This window comes from Spodoptera frugiperda, chromosome 27 (assembly GCF_023101765.2).
Source record: "Spodoptera frugiperda isolate SF20-4 chromosome 27, AGI-APGP_CSIRO_Sfru_2.0, whole genome shotgun sequence".
In the NCBI taxonomy this organism is placed as follows: Eukaryota; Metazoa; Arthropoda; class Insecta; order Lepidoptera; family Noctuidae; genus Spodoptera; species Spodoptera frugiperda.
Genome location: NC_064238.1, coordinates 12,049,286 through 12,074,746, shown reverse-complemented (window position 1 = coordinate 12,074,746; position 25,461 = coordinate 12,049,286). Strand labels below are relative to the sequence as shown.

At 35.1% G+C, this 25,461-nt stretch overlaps 1 protein-coding gene across 1 annotated transcript in view; it reads right to left on the bottom strand.

The window, feature by feature from the left end:
• LOC118263891 (gastrin/cholecystokinin type B receptor) overlaps positions 1-25,461 on the bottom strand; it is a 141,122-nt gene that overhangs the window by 46,751 nt on the left and 68,910 nt on the right. The window contains exons 5-7 of the mRNA XM_050705593.1: positions 16,949-17,131; positions 5,554-5,657; positions 1,618-1,749 (exon numbers count right to left, since the gene is read on the bottom strand). Of these exons, the coding sequence (XP_050561550.1) occupies positions 1,618-1,749; positions 5,554-5,657; positions 16,949-17,131 (419 nt within the window). The remainder of the gene's footprint in view (positions 1-1,617; positions 1,750-5,553; positions 5,658-16,948; positions 17,132-25,461) is intronic.

The following is a 25,461-nucleotide window of genomic DNA, read 5'->3' as shown; positions in this document are numbered from 1 at the left end:
TGATTCAAGATAAAATAAGCCGGTCTCTCCAAATCATTGCTTTTATTTAGTCTTTCTTTCTAACCCCACTATCATCATCTTCATATTTTATTCTATAAGTGGCCACTACTAACCAAAGGCCTATTCTCAGTGGAGAAAATTTGAGCATTTATCACCACGCTTGTTCAATACGGGTTCCAACTCGATTTTAATGTAGGCAACTCACAGTCTCCCAACTACATAACAAAGATCTTCGATAAACCCATCAATGACCGAGTTCAATTTGTCAACGTCATTTTGTAGGAAGATCATTATTCACCTAATACCACTACCAACAAACTGTATCGTTCCTACTTATAAATAGACACAATCAACCTCAATCAAGCCAATCCTACACACAGACTGCCTGTTAGTAAGTTACTATTGCAACTGAGTCCATTTTTAATGTTTCAATTTCAAAATCAATTTTCTGTGGATATTATTTTCTTGCTATTTATTTTTGGTTTGTGGTAGCAAAGAAAACTGTCAAGTAATAAGTATCGGTTAAAATTCTATAAAAGTAAAAGTAATGTTAGGTTTTTTTTTTAATTTTCAGTGGAACGCTGTCTGCAACTGAGCGATGAGACTGTCTTTGTAGCTGAGTAAAACAATAGATACACTTCTCCTTTGATGGAACTTAGAATATGATGTCTTTCCATCATGTTCTAAGTTCCATGACTATGCCGTTACGAATTTTCTTTTGTAAGGTATTATCTAACGTGCATTTATTGGTATGATATCAATTTCTCCACAATAATATAATTACAGTTGTGTTCTAAAAATAGCGTTCATAGCATCATGAATTTTGATTTTACCTTTTAAATTAAATATCCAATTGGAATTTTGAAATGAAAGTTGTATTATGCAGTTTATTATTCCATATCCAATTTACACTCAAATGATAAAATAGTTTGTACGGAAGGCTTAGTACTAGTTCGTTTTACGTTTAACGTCATAGAAACTGATTGGTCTGCTCCAATGAACTAACCAATCAGAACGCCTAGCGCAGTAACGTTTCGTTCCCTTGAACGTAAAATAAACCTGTACTAAGACCTTAGTTTTGTTTTGTATCCAAATTTTAAGACTATTTCATATTGCAATCAATGTAATAACTGTCAACCCTCATAATATTTTTACTCAAAAAGGAACGTTTTATTATGTAGACGAAACATGGGTCTAATCTCCCTCCCATTTTTAATGAATGTATAATTAACCAGTTTTAATTATTAAAAAAAATACTTTACATACCCAGGCCAAAATATTAAAGAACGAACATTCTTTTTCATAAAGCTAGCTTTGATGAAAGAAAGAAATTAAAACATGTATAAGGGAAATTTTAACTTTTTGCTCAGACTAGATGGCACTTCTGTCGATTAGAGTCGTGCCGTATTCGTACTCAGAGACATTTAATGATTACTTAAACTATTCCTTTAGTGACGATTTTGTTCCAAAAACAATTGCTAAGGACTGGGTTAAGTAACCATCAAAGTGTAAACCCTAACAAAAATATTACTTCATCAACTAACATTTCAGCATTTCAACTAGCTGTTTTTATTTGACTTACGTGTTTTATAATGAAATACTTAATAAAATACTTACTTTCCTTTTCGCTTCTATACTCTTGTCAATGTGTGTTGATCTGACAACGTGTCTGAACTCCAAATCAACGGTGTGCATACAATAGGACTGAGTGCTATTGTTGTCCACGTCCAACCTTGCCTCCGAATCGTCCTGTCAACAAAATATGAGCCAATTAAAATAACTGGAGGTCCCAAAATTCTATGTTATTATGGGAATAAAACCTTTTGCCGAGAATCATGCTCGTGTGTGTCATGAACGGCGTAGAGATAATATTATATGAGGAAGTAATAGCTCATCATATGAGATAATTGCGATTGCATGTGTTCACAAGTGCAGATAATTACTTCGGTACTGCCACGTCAAATCCAATTTTCAAGACGCTTTGTGCATCCAAGTTTGAATTACAGTGATGGCTCCATATTATTAACTTGTGATATTCTATAATTATTTGAGTATAATCATGTTGATCTATAGATTTCAGAATGAATCTACTCATTCTATGAATCTTGATTTATAGAATGAGTAGAAAAGATTCAATTGCTATTTAACATGACTAAAACTTCTGATGAATAAAGGTTAAGGTGATTTAAGCAACTTTAATGTCGATAGCTTAGCTCTTTGTATTTTAAGTATCTGTCTGTTGGGTTTATTGTTTATTAATGTTAGGATTTCGCTGGTCCATTTATTTTTTATGATAAAAGCCAGTAAACGAGTACACGAATCAGATTATTGATGGTAAGCAATCGCCGCCGCTTATAGACACCCAAAACACCAGAGGCGTTTCAAGTACGTTGCCGGCCTTTTGGGAGTTAGGAATTTAAGGGTTTTTGGGGAATTTTGGCGTTGGGTGACGTCACTCACGCAACAAAACGCAAATCAACCGTTGTTTCACGTCAGTTTTCTGTGAGGCCATAGTATTACTCCAGTAGATCTGGCCCAGTAGTACCAAAGCATGGCTCTCCCACACTTATAGAGATTTTGATGTTTGAGAGAGATTTATTCATTCACTTACTTAAAGATTCTTTGAGATTTATAATGAATAGGAGTTTGTTGCTATACACTTTGGCTCATTTCCAAGTGCTGGTAAGACTTTTGAGGCCAAAGTCAAATGAATGATACAAAATACTTAAACGAAAAATACTTTTATTTATGACGGTAAGCAGTCTTAACTTTTTTGTGTGAAAGAGATTATCTTAAAGTCAATTAACAATAAAAATTATCAGCGCTATCCATAGAACTCGACGAAACTTGGTCAGCAGTATCATAATTGAAATTAGTTTTAAATTATTTTTCGAAAAAATTACATTCACACTTAAAAAATACTTGAAAATTATTAAAAGGCGACGGTTACATTTCAAAATTACTAGGTTGGAGTGTAGCTTTTATCAAATTATCTCTGAATTTACATCGTACAGCGATACGTGCCTAAATTGTTTCACACAGTTTATGCGTACTAACCCCGATTCATCCATTTGCGGTCTAATTACGTGTAAATTGACAAATTTACTCAATTTGCATTGAGGAATCTTCACATGTATGTACAGGCATAATAGAAAATTATGCAAATCTCTGGTGGAAGTATTACCTCTGTACCTTAGTACGAGTTTGCTTTACATTTTAAGAAACGAGAGTTCGTTCGGCGCTCTGATTGGCCAGCTCGAAAAAATCAACCAATCAGAACGCCGAACACCTTTTCATTTCGATACGAAACTCATACTAAGGGTACCCGATCTTCCCTTGAGTATCGTATAAGCTAATTAAGAAGTATAGAGAGCGGATATGAATGGGACAGTCGGTAGAGGGTGCCCTAGACGGACATATTTCGACCAGATTGGCGATATATTAAAGAAGGGCCAAATTAAAAGTACCCTTAACCGACGAACACAGTTGATAAAGTGAAAGAAGTACGGAAGAATCGTAGCAAAAAGCATTCCGTTGTCTCCGCCTACCCCCATGGGAGATAGGCATATATGTATGTACATATGTATGTATAAGATATAACACACTCAGCATAGTCTAGGCAGCAACGCTCTCTGATCAACTGTACTCTTAGTACAAGTTTGATTTATGTTTAAAGTAATCAAAATAAGAGAGTATTTGGTGCTCTAATTGGTTGGTTTATTCGAGCCAGCCAAGGGTTACTGATCTTGCCAAGCGAAGGGATCATACCTAATAGCAGTCATGGGTAAAAGTTAGAATTGCAGTTTAACTCAAGTTTACAAGTAACAAAACTGTTAGTCTATAATTTGTAATCGTAACTTGAGAGAGAGAAATAGTGGATACACTATATAACAAGAACATTACATTCGGGACTTATTACACAATTAGTGAAAAGTGGCATCAAGTGCCGTTATGTGCAGATGCAAGCGAGCAAAGCAAATAGCAAGAATAAACTAAGTGTTCAAGCTTTATACACTCGGGACGGATAAGTCAAGTTGTGTAAACACTGATACCATTAAATTACACGTGGAAGTTGCACAAAGCACTAAGTTTGAACCTGTTCCTGCAATTTTGGCACTACTGCCGTAGACGGTGAACTAAGGTAATAGCTTAAACTTGAACTGTTGTTTACAAAGATACACAAATAAGAACTTATCTGTATAGTTTTGAAAAGTAATACTGATCATATTGGATAAACTGTTCCGCAGTTTTATTTCATCCGATGGTCTAGTTTTTTCTTTCAGTATAGCAAATTGTTTATTGTGACATTATAATATTACTTTAATTGCCTTTACATAATTAGATAGTTATATAAAGCCAATTAAAATTTTATATATTTTATTTTATAATTGTAGTTTATACCACACAGGTACATTACGCCTGTATCTATAAATCTAAACTCTAATAAAGTGATGACTTGAAACATAAGTTGCATAAACCTAGTTCAACCACATCGTTACAAATATTAGTAATAGGTCTCTTTTTCTGTATAAATAATGAAATATTTATTGCATAGCTAAAAGACAATTATATAAAAGTATTACTGGGCTTTTTTCTCAATTTTAAAAATTTCTCAGTAGTAGCATGGAATCTGGAAATGTGAACATGGGACTTACAACATAAATTGTGAAAAGTGGGTGTACATTGTATAGCGGAATTACGTGCCGTAATGCGCATCGCTGCCAACTTCTTCGGGGATAAAAGGCGTGACGATATAATAAATAATAATTTATTCTATTCTTATTCTATTCTATCCGGCTTTGTAGATACGTCTGACAATGAGACTTGTCATGAACTTATTAATTAGGCCGTGTTTTTATCTCTGCTTCAAAAGATGATCTTCTATATTTGATGAATCATTATTTGCCTATCAATAATGAAATTTCACAAACAAATAGCGTTGAATTTTGAACCTTAATTCTACAATCCTGAATCACATTTGCATCAAACCACTGACAGCGTCAAAACATGATAATTAATGGTCTTGCTGAATTTGCTGTTATACGCTGTATTTTAGAAGGTGTACGCTTAAATGTTTGATTAATATTCTAATGATGCGTCAAATCGTAATTGGTGTATGAGTTCATAAGCCTCTGTGTTACAAAATATGTTGGGGATGATATTCCGTACATTGACCTTTTTAATTTGTAGCTGTAAACAAACCCTTTAACCTTTGTCTTCTAATTAAAATCATCAATCAATTGTAAACGACATATGAGAGGATTCAAGCGTGGAGCAACGTATCCAAAAAAAAGCAAGCAAAAAAAAAATATAAAGCCTCTGACATACTTCTAACTATCTTAAAAATCAAAATGCACAGATTTGATTAAGTCATCAATGTAGTGTCAGTGTCGTAGGTGGAACAATTTTATTCAAAAAGGAGTAAACTGGACTGAATTGTAATGTTCTACAGAAAAGGTTTGAACTTACAGCTTAAACGAAAGACTAAATAATATTCATAAACAGATATTGCAGGGATAATGATAAACATAAAGATTCTCTATCTCATCTTACCTTCGGAAGCTTCTTCGTATACCACTTTTTACAGCAAATTTCTGCTGAGTTGCTCTTTATCATTGGTGTTGAAGGTATCAGGTGATTGCTCTTGCAACTGGTTACTGTGGACAAAACAAATATGTTTAGAAACAGAACTTCGTAGAAATTGGCGTAAAAAGAACACACTTCATTGAAAGTTATTTCTAAAAAGATCTTGAAGACTTCTAGTATCTCAAAGTCAAAGTTAAAGCTAAATTCAAAGTCAAAGTCAAAGTCAATGCATATATTTCAATTAAACCTTAATTAGGCACTTTTGAAACGTAAAATTGAATGGTCCGTCAGTCTGTCCATCAGTGAAGCTAGAAGCTTTCTATCTATCGTTAGATATGTATAATGTACTGTATTTGAATACCAAAGTTTTAAATATTCACTGTAAGCTAAATTGAATGTAAGATAGATCCGGTATGACCTTCGATCAAAGGTAATCAATCATTAAACAACAGTTTGCAACCCTACCTAAATTAATCTATAACAACAGACCAGTTTAATTTGACCCGATAACTACTATGGTCGTATAGTTTCGCAGTTCTAACTATAAAAGCTTTTCCATGTACATTGTACCTGCTTTGTGCGAAACGCCTAACTTAGGTCGACCATACAATGCAAACTAACCATGTACGAACGCAACCGAGTGATTGTAAAATTACAAGTACTGATACAAGAAACTAATGGTACAGGTAATTATTATTTGGAAATATAATAGAGATGATGATGGTGTATGAAAATTCAAAATCTATTTAGACCGTCACAAAAATATAAGACACGTATTTTGACGGACATGAATATTTAAAATTAGTCATTTACTTCATTTTTATTTTCATCAAAGTACATAATACAATAAATGTCATGTTCCTATTTATTTAACAAAGTACATAGTGTAATTTTTAGAATGTTATTTGCTTTTATGGATATAATTATATGTAAATGTCCTATATCGGTCATAACTACGTTAGCCACAAATAGCACAAGATATGCACTGCTGAACACAAATATCCCTAATGATTAACAGATGGTTGAATACAAGATTACATCATAAAATAACCAAACCGTATTGCTACAAACTGGGCTTAATAATTCTCTATCTATTTTGATGTCATTTGCCTAATTAGCTAAACCATTGCTATTTTTTTATTCAAACACAACAATTTTAATTCAAACACATAATTAAAAACAACAAGATCACCAATCATTTTTACACATGCCACACTAATTATTGAATTTGTATTTCTGATTTGTTTCATATTTTAACGTGTTTAATTTCGGAATAAAAATGGTTATGGTAATTAGGCAATTAACAACAAACTGGAGCATGACTGAGCTAATTTCTGGACAAGTGAAAATGTGTTTTTTACTGCTAATTCCAAACTTAAAGGTCTTAAACAAACTTCAAAAAAGAAGGCTTTCTGTTTGTATGTATTTATGTTTATGCGCGTTTATCTCACGATTGGCTGAACCGATTTTTATGCGGTTTTCAGAAAAGTGTTTGTTACACTTAGGATCAGATTTTAATATTTGTATATTTATTTATTAAGCCTTACCAACTAAGATACATACAAACTATCTTAAAAATATGGAACAACAGTTAGTGTATTAATATATTAACCGACTGCAAAAAAAAAATAGGTTGAAGTCGGTATTTATTAAGCGTAATATTCTGAAAACTACTAACACTATTCGCACTCGATCAACTAAACAAGTCTTTACATACTTTTTTCATTTCATTAGTTTATGATATACCAAGGTTATCCACTTGATCGAAAAGTGAGTCGAATAACATATTTCGTGACCATGCTCCCATAGGGGTTGGGAAACACAATGGGACGTCAAATGTCACGGTTCTGACATAAAGGACATTGTTATGGATATAATAAAAATATATTGAATGGGTTATATACCGACATAATAAAGGCGGAAATGCGTAAATTTTTCGCGTATCGTGCCATATTTCCATTTGTGCGTGAAGTGACATAGGAGTTTCTGAATTTCATATTGGAACTTAGAAAATTACTTATGAGTGAATTGAAATGTTTGGTACTTTTTTTAGGTATGTTTAATTCGTACGTTTGACCACAATATCGTCTGGTGGTAAGCGATGATGTAGCTGACGATGGACCACGTCTACTGGGGCGAAAGGGAGTGTCAGACTCTTACTGACTAAAAGCCACCCCGTTCCTACTCCTGCTTTTCGAGCCGGAGCTCCAGTAATGACCTGAAGGTTTAAGACGCTCGCTCCTAATGCATGGGAGTGCGGTTTCGAAACCTACCAACGATGGAATAAGTCTACCTCTATATATGAGAGACACCTTTCATATATTAACAACAAATTCCATTGCACAAACAACTTTATTATGGAAATTACGTATTTTCATCAGTTGTCGAATAAAATGGTCAATATTTGTTACCAAAATTAGCCTGTTGCCATTTCAATACAGCGTACATATTCATACTAAACTAATCGGAGTTATTGCATAATTATTGTGTTATTATTTTAATTAATTGGTTTAAGGGTCAATTGATATCTTCATTTATGATCTGTTAATCAGCTTACATTTTGCTAATCCGAAATAATTATTTTAGGGAACAGAGAGTAAAGTTCCCTAAGCAAAGGAGGATCCTCCGGCCAGGCGAGGTGATCAGCCTGGCGGGCTTTCTGCCCTACTGTTGTTCGTTGGGATTTTCTATCCGTGTTAATTCGCATGTAAACTTCGTATGTGCGATGCAGGATATTTATGACGTCATCCGTTGATTTGCTCGTCGATAGTCTATGTGCGACTACTGTCATCTGTCACTTGTCACTTGTCAATGCGTCGCCACATCACTCCCCCCCAAGACCGGAGGTCGATCCTGTTGAGACGGCTGTCGATGCTTGAGATGAGCGGTGCCAGAGCCAGTGTAGAATGTCCCTAGTTCCAGTGAGTCGGAACTGTGCCGCTGAATGCCCAGTGAGTCGGGTGAGCGGTGCAGGGTGATACTCCAGTGAGTCGGAGTAGTGAAGCTCGCAGTGTCCCACGGTGAGTCGGGGAATAATGCTGCGAGGGTAGGTGCGTAGTGGCTGGCGTCTGCGTTGACGGGAGGAAGACGTCCTCAGACCGTGTGCAGAAAGTGCTGTGCCTAGACGCTGATGAGGCCGTAGGGAAGAACCAGGCTGCATATCTTCGATGTAGCGTGTGGTGGTCCCTGATGAGGCCGAGGATGCTGGTTGGCTGCGACTTGATTACCGCTCAACGGTGAAGTGATGGGTGAGGGAGATGGCGATAAGGATGACGGTGCTGATCTGCTCCGTGAAGGTTGGTTTCAATCACGTCGGGGTCACCACTTTAGGGAACAGAGAGTAAAGTTCCCTAAGCAAAGGAGGATCCTCCGGCCAGGCGAGGTGATCAGCCTGGCGGGCTTTCTGCCCTACTGTTGTTCGTTGGGATTTTCTATCCGTGTTAATTCGCATGTAAACTTCGTATGTGCGATGCAGGATATTTATGACGTCATCCGTTGATTTGCTCGTCGATAGTCTATGTGCGACTACTGTCATCTGTCACTTGTCACTTGTCAATGCGTCGCCACATTATTGCAATGCTGTCGTGCTTATTATATTAATGCCAGCTTATTATTTTAGTGTGGATTTACTAAATTATGTAATCATTGAATACACGGAACTGGTATTGCGTTTAACGCGTAATGAGTCTTTAAACATAGGCATTCTGCAATGGACTTCTGAGAATATTTTGATGTATTCTGCAGAGATATATTTTAAATGTGGGAGAGCCATGCTTCGAAATGAATGGATAGATTCGACCGAAGTGATACCACAGCCTCAGAAAACCTACGTAAAACAACGCTTGCGTTGTGTTTTGTAGTGTGAGTGAGGTTACCAGAGGCTTATTTACTCCTTCAAAATCTTCCCAATCCCCGATTCCTCAACAACCCTTAAACCTCTGGTGTTTCAAGTGTCCATAGGCGGCGGTGATTGCTTACCATCTGGTGATCCATCTGCTTGTTTATAAAAACGAGAGAGAAAATCTGCCAAAACTTTTAAATAAACAGTTTACATTAAGACGATTGAAAAGCGCTCTTAAGGTTTGAATACCTGAAGTGAAAAGTGTTGTGAAAACCTTTTTCAAATAGAAGCCACTTTCGCTTGACACAAAGTACAACTATTAGTAGTTGACGTTAAATAAACATATTTATATTTCACACAATAGTGCACTTAAAGTGATTCCTTAACATAATACACGTGCCACAACAGTATTTATTTACCTTTACCGAAACCATTTGGATGCAAAATAATATTTGTTATTGTAAAAGGAATTCTAATATTAGCGCAGTAAGTAAACGATTCGTTTGTGAACAAAATTAAATGTAAAAAGGATACACAATCATTTCTTACAACTTATAAAGAAAGGTACATATGGAATTAGAATCTTTAAACAAAAGTATTATTCTTGTGGCAAAACACCTCTACTCTGCTCTAGTGTAACCACAGAAAAACAGAGTGTAATAGAAATCCATAAAGTAAGGTAGGTAACCATTTTTCGTCGGACTTACCCTAAGCTTGCGAAACGGTAATGCGTACAAATAAAATGTGTGAAATTGCACGTTGTAACCACCCACGACCCAGTAGAAAATCCTAGTGTGAGGCAACGTTAGAATTAGCAAAAAGAAAAGAAAAAAAAAACATAATTTTGTAAGACCTTTTAATGGTATAAGCCGGTAAACGAGCATACGAATCACCTGATGGTAAGTAATCGCCACCGCTCATGGACACCCAAAACACCAGAGGCGTTACAAGTACATTACCGGCCTTTTGGTGGTTAGGAATTTAAGAGTTTTTGGAGAATCTGGGATGAGAATGATCGGGATGGAGGGTAATTGGACCTCCGGTAACCTCATTCACACAAGGAAATATAACGCAAACGTTGTTTCACGTCGGTTTTCTGTGAGGCCGTAGTTATACCATTCGTGTCGAAGCATTGCTCTCCCACACTCAAAACTACTTCGTAAGACTACTTTTGTTATTATTTTCTAGTATTTATTAGTAACCGCACTGAATATCATCTACCTACAAACGACAAAACATAGGTACAACTCCTCACACTGTTCACTTGTTGGGAGACAAGACAAGCAAAAACTGTTTGGACAGTCGGCTACATACGAACATGAGGGTTTATTCATACCTGCACAAAATACAACTGTAGTAAACCTGTTGTGTTTGCTGTTGCAAATATAGGTAGGCTATGTGGAATCACTACGTGTTAACTTGTTAATATTAGTAGAATTATTTAAACAGTTTCTAACACCGGTGTTCTACAGAATATAAACTGAAAAGCCTAATAAATCACAGTGATAAAGGTTTTGCGAGGCTAGGAAAAAAACATAAAAGACAGTACAGTAGCACCAATCATTGACTACTAAAAACTATAAATGTCATTTGACTACATCATTGACATATTGTAAAAGACAAATTTCACATGTGCCTATAGGACGCCCATAACAAGTTATAACAGTACATAGACAGACAAACATCAGAGTTGACCTCTTAGATTGTGCCGATTATAATTTATCAAAATGTTCCAAAACCTCTAAAAACTTTTTTTTTAAACTTTAACAATCCTAGACTATTATAGAATACACGACATTTTAGGTCTAAATAAACGAAGTATATTACTATGTTATTCTTACACATCTTTCTTCCCTAAATAATATCGGTAAAGCAAACACGATAAGCATTCAGTGATATATTACATTACCGCACGCTTGTAAATTCAAGGACAACACGAGGGTAATATTGAGGCTTTCTCCCACACGCAAGTTTCCTTCATTTCATACGCGTACCGAAAATATGTAAGCATATACTCGCATTCTTATGAATTGTGATCTAAATAAAGTTCTTGGAATAAACGAGGCATAAGTATATTGCTATTCGAAAGTTATTACAATGGTAACCACAAGTACGGTGGCAAATTTCATTTTGTAAGGATATGAGTACTCATACCTACTCGGAAAAATATTGTGACATTATTTCGGGGTTGATATTTTATGAGTTTGAAAGTATTTTCCAGATGCGGGCTTTTTACCCGTAAAAGACGTAAAAGTATAAAAATACTGTTGAATTTAAACTTGAAAATTAATTTAGTGCTTTATCATGATTCTAATTTTGGTTTCAGACTTGGAAAAAACATTATTCCTTTTGTGTGTTGAGTTCAAAATTCTCGCAGTTGCGTTTGTTTATTAGCTAGTAGATGAAAAAAACAATATTTAAAGTTAAACTTGCTTAAAATAACTGGAAGAAATATAATATTATCATCTAAAACGAATATGTTTTATACAGCAATCAAAGTAAATTCTAAAATGATGTGTCCGCAGTTGATAAATACCGCTTCGCTCGCGCGGTATTCGCAAACAGTTCGCGTACAGCCCGCGAACTCCTCATGATCCGTACGAATGTGGCATTTTTACATCGATTTCCTAGATGTGGACTTGCTCATAAGAGTCTGTCTAAGTATGTAAACTTAATATTATAAAGCTGAAGAGTTTGTTTGTTTGAACTCGCTAATCTCCGGAACTACTGGTCCGATTTGAATTATTATTTTTGTGTTGGGTAGTGCATTGATCGAGGAAGGCTATAGGCCACAACATATCACGCTATGACCAATAGGAGCCAAGCAGAGCGGGTGAAACCGCGCGGAAATAGCTAGTCAATTATAAGCACCATAAGATAGAAATTGCCTAGCATCTATGGTACAAATCTCGTTATACTCGAAACCAATATGGCGGTGTGATTGCATTAGGTAGTTGGCAGCTACTCGGTACAGCTGAGTACAAACGGAGTGAAATTGATTATCGTATACAAGAACGTTAAGGCATTGTGTTTGTAGATAATAACTTCTTTTTTGTTTTGTGTATTGAAATTTTATTATTTTGCTCAATGACTTAGTTGGATATATGAGATTTTATGATCACAGGCATATCATTTTGGGTTTGATGCCTAGAACAGCAGATTAGTTTACATTTAAATTAATTTAGTGGCACTCGTCCTCACTTTTTTTTAAGAGGAGAATATCATTCAATAACTTCTCCCGCCTTGAGCGAGGCGAGAGGGAGAGTCAGACTTTTAATGACTAAAAACCACTCCGTTCGTACTCCTGCTTTTCGAACCGGAGCCCCGGTAAACCCGTTACGTAGTACGCAGCTCTGAACTCGTCCTCACTTACCTTTATATTTTGTATGGCATTAGTACGATATAGGTTCACCATGATCGAACAGAGGGCTCGTACAAATTGGGTAAATAAACAACCAATCCTTTCAGCAAATAACCATTGTTTGAAATCGTTAACTATACATATTATCACATGTAAACAATTTACTCAACAAAATAGGTTTCCTAGTACCAATATGAATTACAAATTAGTAGTAGCTAGACTGAAATTTTCCCAGTCAGCTCATATAATAGACCATGAAAAGCCTATAATATTATAATAAGCTAATTTTATAGTAAAGAGGGTCAGCCAAATGGGAATTTAGAACTGTCTGGCAAATAATTATGTTTTATGTTTTTGGGTCTGACCTGTCTACATTCCTGACTTCTGGCTTTGTCTTAGTCCTAGGCTGAAATAATAGAATTTCTAGTTATTATATTCAATAATGGAATTTCTACTCTATATAATATATTATCTAAACAATATTTTACGGTCATATATCTTGTATGGATAAGCTTCCATCATACCCGGTGAATATACTTTGACAATTTTATTTTTATTTGGGTTTCTTTAATGAGATCGAGGGCATAGAGACTTGTTTTTAACCGTCCCGGATATTTTTTTTTCTTTTCGTTTATTTTTCGTGCTATCATTTTTCCTTTGAGTCAAGGAGTAATAGCATTGGTGGCTTGGACACACTAGTCTTACAATATAATTGGAACATTATGACTTAATATTTTCTTTATATCTTGACTATCTAAACTAATAAGATGAGTGTGACGATAGAGTGTCTTTTTGTAATATTGAAATAACAGCTTTTTACTACATGCATATGAATATATAATACATAATCGTTTTTTACACGTTTTGTACTTTTGTCTGTCGGTTTATTCCGGCTGAATTTGATGGGACTTTTATTGGCAGCTACCTGCCATCATACTAAAGAGTAACTTAGACTACTTTTATTTAAGAAAAAAAATAAAGGTATTTAGTAATTATTCGACGCCGACAAAGTCGAAGTTAGTAAAGAATTAAAAGCATTGGTTTATGAATGAAATATGATTGACAATTTAATTTAAAAGGGAATAATTCCTAGTATTAATATACTAGAAGTTTTAATTTACTTCTAAAGAGCTTAAAGTATTATGCCAACAAAATAGGCAATTGGTATTCTCATTACTCATAGTACCTCGGACATAATTCCTAGAAGCTGGTTACTACTTAATAAACTATTTAATGGAATCGTTCTGAGACGGACCAAATAATATACTACGAAATAGTACCAATTTATTTCGTGTTATGAAATTGCGGAGGAAAATTTCTACTATAAGCTGGGTACTTGGCATCTATAAAGTGATACTCAGAATCATAAATGTGAATATTAAACATGTAATTGGTTACCTATTTCTCGTGATTGAGGGTTGGACTACCAACGTAGATTTAGTTTTGAATGTGAATTGTGGCTGCTTAATAGTAGCATATTCCTTGAAATATAAATATTCAGACAGATATTGCAATCGACCTGCGCAAGCGATCTAGACGCGAAAGCGATGCGGTGCGGCGCGGTGCTAAAACAAGAAACTGTTAAAATGTATTAACGTGACCTATGTGACCAACCGCACGTGGGATGCGGTGAGGGCGGTGCAGCGCGAACTTGATATTTTCGCGCGAACAGAACGTGAATCTATTTGTTTATAATATCGAAAACAGAAACATTGTAATGTAGTAATGTTTGTCGCGTTATATGCGTGTCATCGCAACGCTTCGCGTTCGCTTCTAGATCGTTCATGCAAGACGTCGCATTATTGCTATTAGGTATTATACCACTACTAAAATACAAACCTAACAAACACTAAAGTTAAATAAATACTCAGACAAACATGAATATATAAATGCCAGTATTTATATCTTCATGTTTATACCCAATGAATCGTAAATGACACAATGACTTTTCATTCCGACATTTTCTCAAATTGCATCCGTGAGGTCGTACCGTCGGTTCGGAATGGCTTTGTAAAGCAAGTCTTCTTCTTCCTCATTTCGTTCGTTAAAAAAAGGCTATTCATGTCATTTCATACAAAGTATTCTAACAACGTCAACCTCACTCAAAACCCATGATGTTGACAATTTTCTGTTGATAAATCTTTTTAGGAAACTTTTCATAATGGACGGTTTTTAAAGTATCCTTTGTAATTTAATGGTTGGTTCCTGCATGACATTTTAATGATGTTTTGTAAACAAAATTTTGGATATTTTCAAAGTTTGCCGATTTATTATTGGATAGCTACTTTTTGTCAGTTTAGAATTTTAAGTTAAAGGAGGAGGCGTAAGTGCTACTGGAGTTCGTAAAAATGCTTCTACTAAAATCCTGCAAAAATACTGTAGTAGCAGCGTGATAGTCGTCGTGTCGTGTGTCGAAAAATGCAGCTCATGAAAATAAGCTTCTATCTTGGCTTGGAACTAGTGGAATATTAACGTAACTCTTCGACTTGTTTCGGTTTATTCACGTGAATAAGCCAATGTTTTGTTGATAGTTGATTTGCGAATAAAACATACCTCCATTACATACCAGCTACACAATTACATAGGTATAAAGACCGATATATTCGTTTCTTCATTAAATTAATTTTGTAGTACACCACAGTCCACGAATTCCATTTCTAAACTTCGATTTTCTTCCTTATTTATTAGTAAATACAGCTCAATACACATTGACTATTCTTCTAAAAAAACCATATGAATAGTTCTGTTATTTATACTTCTTGGTTCGACAGAACTCATTGGACTGAACTTATTGCAACGCCACCGAAGCGCCCACATCGAACATCGTAATGTGAATTCCTACTACGGTTTTTACATTTTATTTTTACAAAAATGTTTCCTATTTCCTTGTGTTAGTGGGTTGTAGAACATATGCATTCACCAACTTTCGACAACGCGACGTTCGAATGAACTGATAGGTTTTTTACCCTACCGATTGAAAAGCTCCACGTGCGTTTCAAATTCAGTTTTAGGACAGTCAAATCATCTGTCAGTGTAATTGTAATAATACGGCGATTGAAGCCACAGGCAAAATCTACTTTAATTTAGATAATATTGACTATACTTGATGACATAAAGCCTACTGTATGTATTAATGGCTTATACGCAGCTGTGATGTAGATTATTTACTGAAAATAATTATAGTGTACATTTCAATTAACAATTCGTATTTGCATTTGCAGTGATTTAACAATATTGTTTAGTATGTTTTATAAGTTACAGAAATATAATAATTATTATTATAATTATGAATGTGTGTCAAATAATACGAAAATGAGATGGATCAAGGGATATATTTATATCAGTTAAAAAAAGTTTATCGAACTGTCGAATGTGACCAAGACATTTAGGAAATATGTTTTACAAACTCATCAATGAACGAAAAATAAAGATAACGTGGTTGTCTACTTGTTTAAAAAAATACTTACCACAATTTTCAAAGATTAAAAAAACCCGTCTACAACCTCATTTTGAAATGTTTAATCTAAAATCAGTTTTTAAGTGAAACAAATACTTAGTTTCTGAAAAGCACAAGCACATCAAAATCGGGCCAGTCAAACTGAGAATATTCTTCTACGAATAAATTTTCAACCACGTCGATTTTTCCTGAAAAACGTCATTTTCCCTGTAGCTCTCTACAAAACAAATCCAAAAAAATCTAGAGGCTTTTTGTATGAAAGGTTCGGCTTTTTCGAACATGAGTAATACTAGAAATGTTCGTTTTTGTAGCGTGTATACTGCATGTGCTACGTTGGGTAAAAGCAATTTTCCATACTATTTAGTACTCGTATCAAAGAACTTTGAGCTAATCCACAGGTCGCCTGCGGGACCTGAACATAAAAACTACATCTATAGTACCTACCTCACATACATTGCATACAACTTAAGAAAATTTAGATTTCGCTATTTAAGCTTGAAGCACCTTGAAGACTTTGTTTTGAATAGTTAAACTTATGAGAATGGTAACGCACTAGTGACTTCTCTGGTTTTGCGGATGTCCATGGGCGGCACGGATTGCTTACCATCAGGTTACAAACCTGCTCGTTTGCCCCCTATTCCATAAAAAAAATGACCACCAGATGGCAGTAACGTCGAAAATGGAAATAAAAATTAATACTTACAATGTCTTTGCCACTTGAAGTTATGCTGTATCTCATGGCGCATTCCTCTCCATAGTTTGGTGACGATCAAGGAGTAAGCAAACGACATGATGAAGATTGGTATCAGGAGGAGACCAGCGTCCAGTCCAAGATTGAAGGCCCGTTCTAATTCTAGACTTGTCCACACTTCTCTGCATTTGAAGGCTGAAACAAGAAAAAAAAGGTTATGATGGTAAAATTGAAAATGCAGTTCAGAACTTTGTATAGACAGATGAATATTTATAATATTCACCACAGCCCTAAATAGAAAGGCAACAAGACATATAGACTGCACACAGTTTTGCTAATAAATCTGTAAAAAAAATTCCTAAACCCTATTTAACCATTCATATTAAATTTTTACACTAATAAGACCTTCAAACCTTTAGGAAAAGAGCGTATTCCTTTTTAAAAGGCCGGTAGCACACCTGTGGCTCCTTTGGTCCCTGATCCGTCTGCTCATTTGCCCCCAATTCCATAAAAAATCCAATCATTTTGAACCCCAATATGTACCAGGAAACACATTTATACCACTCAACACCACCTACAGATTACATAAAATAAAACAACAGAAACGTTTAACCTATTGCTTCTGACAGCTTCATACAGTTTCACGGAATTTTTTCGCAAAATACTGACATTTCATTTCCACTGTATTGGCAGTTACGGGCTCTTTCTTGTAAGTTCGGGTCAGTAGGTCAGCTGACAACGCTTGTTGACTTTGATATAATGTCGTATTGACCTATTGGTTACAGTCAGCTTTAAGTTAGGTTCCTAGCGTTCAAATCGTTGGAGTAGAAAAAGGTTTATAAGATAAAATATATTTTAAAGGACTCACTCATCTGTCGACCTTTTTACACTTTGTACCCTTTGAAACGAGCACTTAGCTTCACTGACAAACAAACTGACGGACCATTCAATTTAACGTTTCAAAAGTGCCTAATTTAGGATTTATTGAAATAAATGCTTTGTCTTCCTTTTTATGAATTCCAACTATTTGCCATCAATTTACATAATATGTAGTAGGTGATTCACAATACTTATTACACAACAACAAGTTATAATGCTATATCTGTAACTAAGAAGCACGTAACGTCACATCACACATCAGCAGCCTATACGTAGCCACTGCTTACCAAAAGTCTCTTCTCACACGGAGAAGGCTTGAGCATTAATCACCACGATGGCTTAAAACGGGTTGGCGAAATCAAACTTATAATCAGAAATTATAAGCCCAGGTTTCCTCGCGATGTTTCCCTTTACCGTTTGTCAGTGGTGTCTAAATAATTTTAGAAAGTACATAGACCTCTGAAATAGTCGCAGTGGTACTTGCCGTTGGTAGGTTTCAAACCTTCGCTCTCATGCATGAGAAGCGGGCGTCTTAAATCTCCGGGCCACCGTAGGCCACCAAGTAACACATATGTAAGTAAAAATCTCAATAACTTTAATATGAACTAACACATGAAACGTTTGACTTTTCATTTTACTTCCTTATACTGTCATCAAACGACAAAGAAAAAAGAACATCATGTCGGTATTAACTCTTCCATCATTTTTAAAAGCTGCCCTAGAGACAGTCAAAGATATTTTCTTTACTTTTTTTAGTTCAAAGGACGTCAAAAAATGTAATACATTTGATTTTCTTCGAACAAAGGCTTGTAGATAACAGTTTAGTGAATCGTTCATGTGTGTTAAGATATAGGTATTATTATATTTATTTGTATTTGTTCGTATTGCTCGGTTAGGGTGGTGGATGGGTAACCGGCTGCCGCCCACTATGTAACAAGTTCGATTCGCGCCGGAAACAATTCTTTGTGTGATCCATAAATTGTGGTTACCTGTCTGGTTGTCATGTGTATGTGAACTTATATGTTTGTAGACGCACCCACGACAGAGGAGAAAATTCTAATTTAGCGTAACATTTATAAATATTTCAATGCGAGTCCCCTTTCGTACATTTTATTTAATATTCCTTTTCTGTTGATCATTAAAGCGGAAAATTGAATGTCAAAGTACAATTTAAATATTACGTAGAGGTCGTATTGGTGTATTTGAATCGAGACTCAGCAATCAAAGGATCCTTACTCTCGTTATTTTACCCACAAACACGCAAATTGTGAAACGCCATAATATTATTTTGCATTGGTTATATATTCGTAAATTGTATGAATACCAGATTCAGCGCTGTTATTAAAATAAATAGGTACATAAATCTTAGAAAACTTAAAAAAATACTTTAGTAATATTTTTTTCTCCATCTGGATATCTAACACTTCAGATTTGTGACTAATAAACCAACACTAACTGAGTATCTAACTTCACTTCGTATTTGTGACTCCTAAACCATCAGACATTAACAAATTCAACGCTTGTACCTATATGCCGCTTAATAACACATGTACGGTAGCGAATTAATTTGCGAAACAAACTCACAGAAATAAAACCACTCCCGGCACGGCCATTTTTATGGCATAAACAAAATACCACAAACCGCTTCCAGCGGACATCGCTACGTAAGTTTTCGGTATCATGAAAAATATGCAGTCATGTGTGGAGGCGTGTGAATCATATCAGCAACATTTCAGGTGCTTTTTTGTTAGCTGCGGCACAAAAAATACGGAAACAAAAAATACAATACAGAGTTGGATCGAATATATTGTTACTGCCTAGCTACCTACTGTTTGTAGTTAGCATATTTGTATAAAATTTGTTTTATTTAGAGAGGTTTTGTTTAGGTTTTAGTTTACTGTATGCGGGTATGCGACTATTCGTTTATTCTACACTAGCTGTGGCCGCTTCGTACTGTTAGGCCGGGCCTTAGAGAAGGCTTTTAAAAAAAATATTTTATCTTAAATTAGAAGGATTTAATGGGATAGATATTTACAAAGTTGGATTTAGGAGATGTGATTAGTTCTATAGTGACGATGAGATGTGATTAGTTCTATATAGTGGGGACCTAGCGACAGTTACTAATCTTAATGGGGTAATACATGGAAATATTGCTTATCTCTATACTTGATACCGTAAAAAATACCGGGAAGGGCGGATGCGCGCTTGTAATGTTTTATTTAGGTTTAGGTAACATAATAGTGCGCGTGGTAGCGTTTTTCCGCGTAAACCTCGATCCTACGGGACCTCTGGGATAAAAACCAATTTTTTGCTCCACAACCTCCTCTTATACAAAAGTTGAATATTAATTCAACTTTTGCCTTTTTTTGTGAGGGGTGAAAATCATCCAATGACTTCTCCCGCCCTGGGCGAGGCAGCAGTGGGAGTGTCAGACTCTTACTGACTAAAAACCACACCGTTCCTACTCCTGCTTGTGGACCCGGAGCCGCGGTAAACCCACTAGGTAGTCCGCAGCTCCGGATCAGTGAATTAATGCCTATGTTACCAATGGCAAATTTATATGAAAAAAAAATCCAATATAAGAGAAAATAAAAATACATACCTAAATAAAACTATTTTAATTAAATTTCGAGCAGCGGCCATCTTGAATTTACAATATAGCAGCACCATCGGTTTTACCCCCCTCGAAAACCACGTAAGCGACACCCGTAGTTACGGATTATCCGAGATTCAGTACTAAAAGTTCTACTTCATACACACAAATAATATTCTCATGTCATCCATCCTTACCTAACTATTATAGTCCTGCTTAAAGAGATTCTTGACCTTTTCCTATATATGACTTTTTTTGCAAATTAACATCAGAAATACCTTCAGGCTTCTTTTTATACAGCGAGTCAGCGACAAAAACCAGCTGCCTTCTGGTAAAAAATTCTTACGGTATGTAATGTTCTATTTTTGTTCTATCTCAATACAAATTCAAGATAGTAAAAGATTTTAATCCATATTTAGATTATCCTTATCCATATATAACATATACTCACTAACGTAATAATCTATAATATAAAAATAAGTCGTGTTTTCCTTCCTAACGCTATAACTCCAGAACGCACGAACCGATTTCAACGGTTTTGCATTCATTGGAAAGGTTCTATGAGGTTTATAGCAAAAAAAAAAACAGGAAAAAAAAACAAGAGAAAAGCCCATCTGGTGGCGAAACGGTTGGCTAGTATTAATTAAATAGATTTAGTATATCTGTAATGGCAAAGGAAACATTTGATAAATAAATAAATAAATAAATAAAAAACAAGATTGACGATGCATATCTTTTTTTAACGTTGATAAGTCTGCCTTTGGCCGCCAACCCACATATAATGCATTGTGGGAGTTTTATAAACCTAGTTGGAGCTACGCTCTATTTTTGTATAACTTTTCAACAACATTGTCCTTCGTAGAGTTTGTTGTGTTAAAGTTTAATTTTGTTTATTTCTGTCACGGGAGTGCCATGTTCAAGATAAAAGTTTAAGAACATATTGCTGACCTTATATATTACTTTATAAACATTACCACTTGGGTTTTTCCCAGAAGATAAAACTGCATAGGTACGTTAAGACAGTAAAAATGGAAAATTAATTTGCTTGCGGAAAAACAGTGCGGTTTTATACTTTTGGTATTATTTTTGCAATTAATATCGTATGTAAAACATGCAAAATATTACACCTTTTAAATACACCACAAAAGATACCTACATGTATCCTTTTTTCATTAACGCCCACTTTATCATTCATAGTTCAGAGGACTTAGTACGAGTTTGCATTACGTTAAACGAAAACAAAACGAGAGCGTGTTAGGCACTCTGATTGGTTACTTTCTTCGCACCGGCCAATCAGTGCGCCGAACGCGTTCTCGTTTCAATTACTTTAACGTAAAGCAAATTCGTACTAAGGGTACTGTTATGTCATGGATTGATACCACGGCCTCGCAGAACACGGGCATAAAACAACAACTGCGTTGATGTAATCGTCGCTCTTCTAATGTGTCAAGTGTCCACGGGCGATGTCGATCGCTTACTATCAGGTGATCCATCTACTCGTTCGCTACGCTATACCATAAATATGTATTTAGAAAAAGAAATTAAGAAATAGGTTATCTTTTTACCGGTTTGCAAGAAATATGAATCGACGAGAAATACTTTTTAATATTCGTATTCTTTGCAATATTAACTTGAAGTTGTTTGAGCAAACTTTTTGTTAACGTTAACAAGTTGAAACACATCAAACTCGTGACCTTGAACTGTCTAAAGTAATGTCAAGAAGTTATGAAACGAAGGAAAATGCTTTATACTGCAATTTTATTATTACGGTAAAATTATAAATTAAGATATATTTTCTTGTGCAAATCAGATACTTTTGAAATAAAAAGAAACAGGAATGAAACCAAAATAATATTTTTATTAAGGCATATGTATTTTTAAAGACGTCTCTGAGTAATCAAAAAGGCAAATAATACTTCTCCCAATAAAGGAATAATAATATATATTTGAATAGTTGCTGTTGCAACAAAAAGATCAATAGGATGACAAAATAAAATCTGTTCACAAAAATTTCTTCAACTTTGACAAGGTAGATCAAAGGACGCTTACTCTTGTCTAATTACTAATCTCAATGTCAATGCAATTTCAATCCAATAAAATCTCAATAATTATTATTCAATGCAATGACAAAACTATACAACCCCAATATCCACACAATACGGATGAAATGGGCGCTAGTATTGCAATTTAAGAGTACGAAATTTCACAATATCAATGTAGATCGATCGGAAATGGATTCAGGAGTTAGCCCCTGGTATTGAAAAGAGGTTTCTTAATAAAGTCTTTTTTAAATACAAGACAAGTTTCCACTGCTGTTACGAAGAGCAGCTATTGAATTCTTGCAATACATTTTGTATCGGATCCGATTTAAAGGTTTCTTTTATAGGAGAAAAATCTAAAGCAAGAAAGAAAGTTTGTCTAGTACAAACAAAGTATTGAGAATTGAAGTCTTAAAGTGGCTACTGACTTTGTAAGTAGTAGTATCAAGCACTCGAGAACTTGAGCAAAGAAAAGAACAAAGCTTGAAGTTTTATTTTTTAAGTAATTATTTCTTAGGAATAAACTATTTAATTGTTATATGAGTGACGAGCTGCCGTTTGACGTGGAGGACTAAGAGGGGGGTTTTATATAAGGGTATGTCTTTCGGCTGATAATGGTGATGATGATGTTCACAAGTGCTACAACCAAGCAAAGAGTCTTGATTTACATAACATAACCAGCTAAGGGTCGGTTAAACAATTATTGGGGTTACTAAGTAGTATGGTTTGAAAAAGTTTAGTACATATTATATGACAATGGGCTCACTAAATTGCGAATGAACCTGTGACCAAAAACATTTAACAATGTTCTTTTTTGCGCTACCTTATAGTAGCACACGGTACTGAGTCTTCAGCAAAAAGTTTATATACCGTATGTGTGTGAGTCACACCTTAACAAGTCACCTAGAACTAATTCTAAACTGACATAACATTTCCAACAGCAAAAACAACATCATAAGACCACCACGACGTACTACATAGTATACTGTCTTCTATGCCCCAAAAACAAACGAGAACTATGTTCATCCCGAAATTGCCGTACAATAAACCAGTTTAGTACAAATACTGCGTCGTTGTGTCTTCGTTACACAAAACAAAAGGATTTTGGGTCAACCCTTCATACTTCGCCTTTACTATATCCATAAGTAAAACTGTCAGGGATTTGATACGCAGCACGAAATTAGGCTAAAATGAATCATATCACAGAGGTATTTGGGTCGTTTTCACATTACGTCACTGCTGTTTTCTTTCTTATTATCTTAGATTCTTTTTGCTTTTGTTTACAAACCTTTGGAATCCGATTACTGGAGATACCGGTACAGTTGACGTGTTTTCGTAATGCTGACTATATGTGAGAAATGTTAAACAGAAGTTTCTATTGAATTACGATTTTGTTTACAGATTGCTAGTCTAGGTGATTTCTTGTGGAAAAACCTAATTATAATATCAGCCTTCGAAATATTCTCATTAGGCGTCGAAACTCGTCGTAATAATTCACTTCGAGTAAATTATTGGATATTACGTAAAAACAATGAAACCGTTTTCAAAAGTTTAAGTGCGAAACTAATTTTTTTAAGTCGTGTTATATACCTAAAACCTTCTTCTAAACGAAAAATGCTATACTGAAAACCGCATCAAGATCAGTTCAGCCAAACACGAGATAATTACGCACAAACATACATTCATACGAATAAACAAACAACAGTTGATTAAAACACCTTCATCTTTGGTTAAGACCAACCAGTCTTAACTACAATTTCTAGACAACCGAGTGCTAAGTTACGTAATGTACTAATGGATCTAAATTATGTTCTATATAAGCCGCAAGCTCGCATTGGAGCCTAATATAGTACTATTGTGGTTTCACACACAAATGAGATTTCAATTCACTGAGTTTTAAACTAAAACATGCTGTAGAATCGAATAATCCAATTAAACACGTTATTACTTCGTTAGTTAGTTATTTCACTGACGACGTAATAGGTCATGTTTGTTAATTAATAAAATAAATACGTCAGGCTTTTTATCCCTGAAGGAGTGGGCAGAGTTGCACATTATGGCACGTAATGCCACTGTACAATATACACCCACTTGCCACTGTTTGTGTTATAAGTCCCATGTCCATATAACATGAGCTGATTGGCACATACTGGGCACACTTCCAACCTCCATGGTACTAATAATAAATTCGAAAAACTGAAAAAATATTGCCTGATGTGGGAATCGAACCCGAGACCCCTTGCCACTGTTTGTGTTATAAGTCCCATGTCCATATAACATGAGCTGATTGTCACATACTGGGCACACTTCCAACCTCCATGGTACTAATAATAAATTCGAAAAACTGAAAAAATATTGCCTGATGTGGGAATCGAACCCGAGACCCCTTGCCCGACAGTCATACTTGAGCCCACTCGGCCAACGAGGTAGTTAGCGTTAGTTCATTCTAATACCTAAAATAACAGTCTGTTATACCGTACGCTTCATGCGTATAAAAAAATTTTTTTTTAATCAGTTCCAGGGCCTACATAGTTGAAACTTTGTAAGATGGTGTATTTCGGTAACCGCTATTCGAATTTTGAATAAAAATTTATAAATTTAAAAAGTAAAGGGGTGCACTCCATACATGGAACTGATTCAAAAAAAATTTTTTTTCAGCTTACATATCCGTGATGGGTGTCTATGGATAGGTCTTTAAAAAAGACATTAAGGTTTCTAAAACCACTTTTCGTCAAAATCAATCGTTTGAAAGTTAGACCCTTCCAAAGTGGAAAAATGTGTGTGGGGACACACGAATCTATCTTAGAAACGGTAATACTTATAGAAAAACTTATAAGGACCATTTTGTAGAGAATTTTGAGATCTACAAATTTGGTCTGAGGTATTTTTTTGAAAAAACTTACAGTTTTTGAGAAAAACTCAAAAAACCTAAAATGTTGAACTTTGACCTCGAATAACTTTTGAAGCACATATGGGATCGATGGGGACTTTTAAATTTTTAATCTTTATAGTAA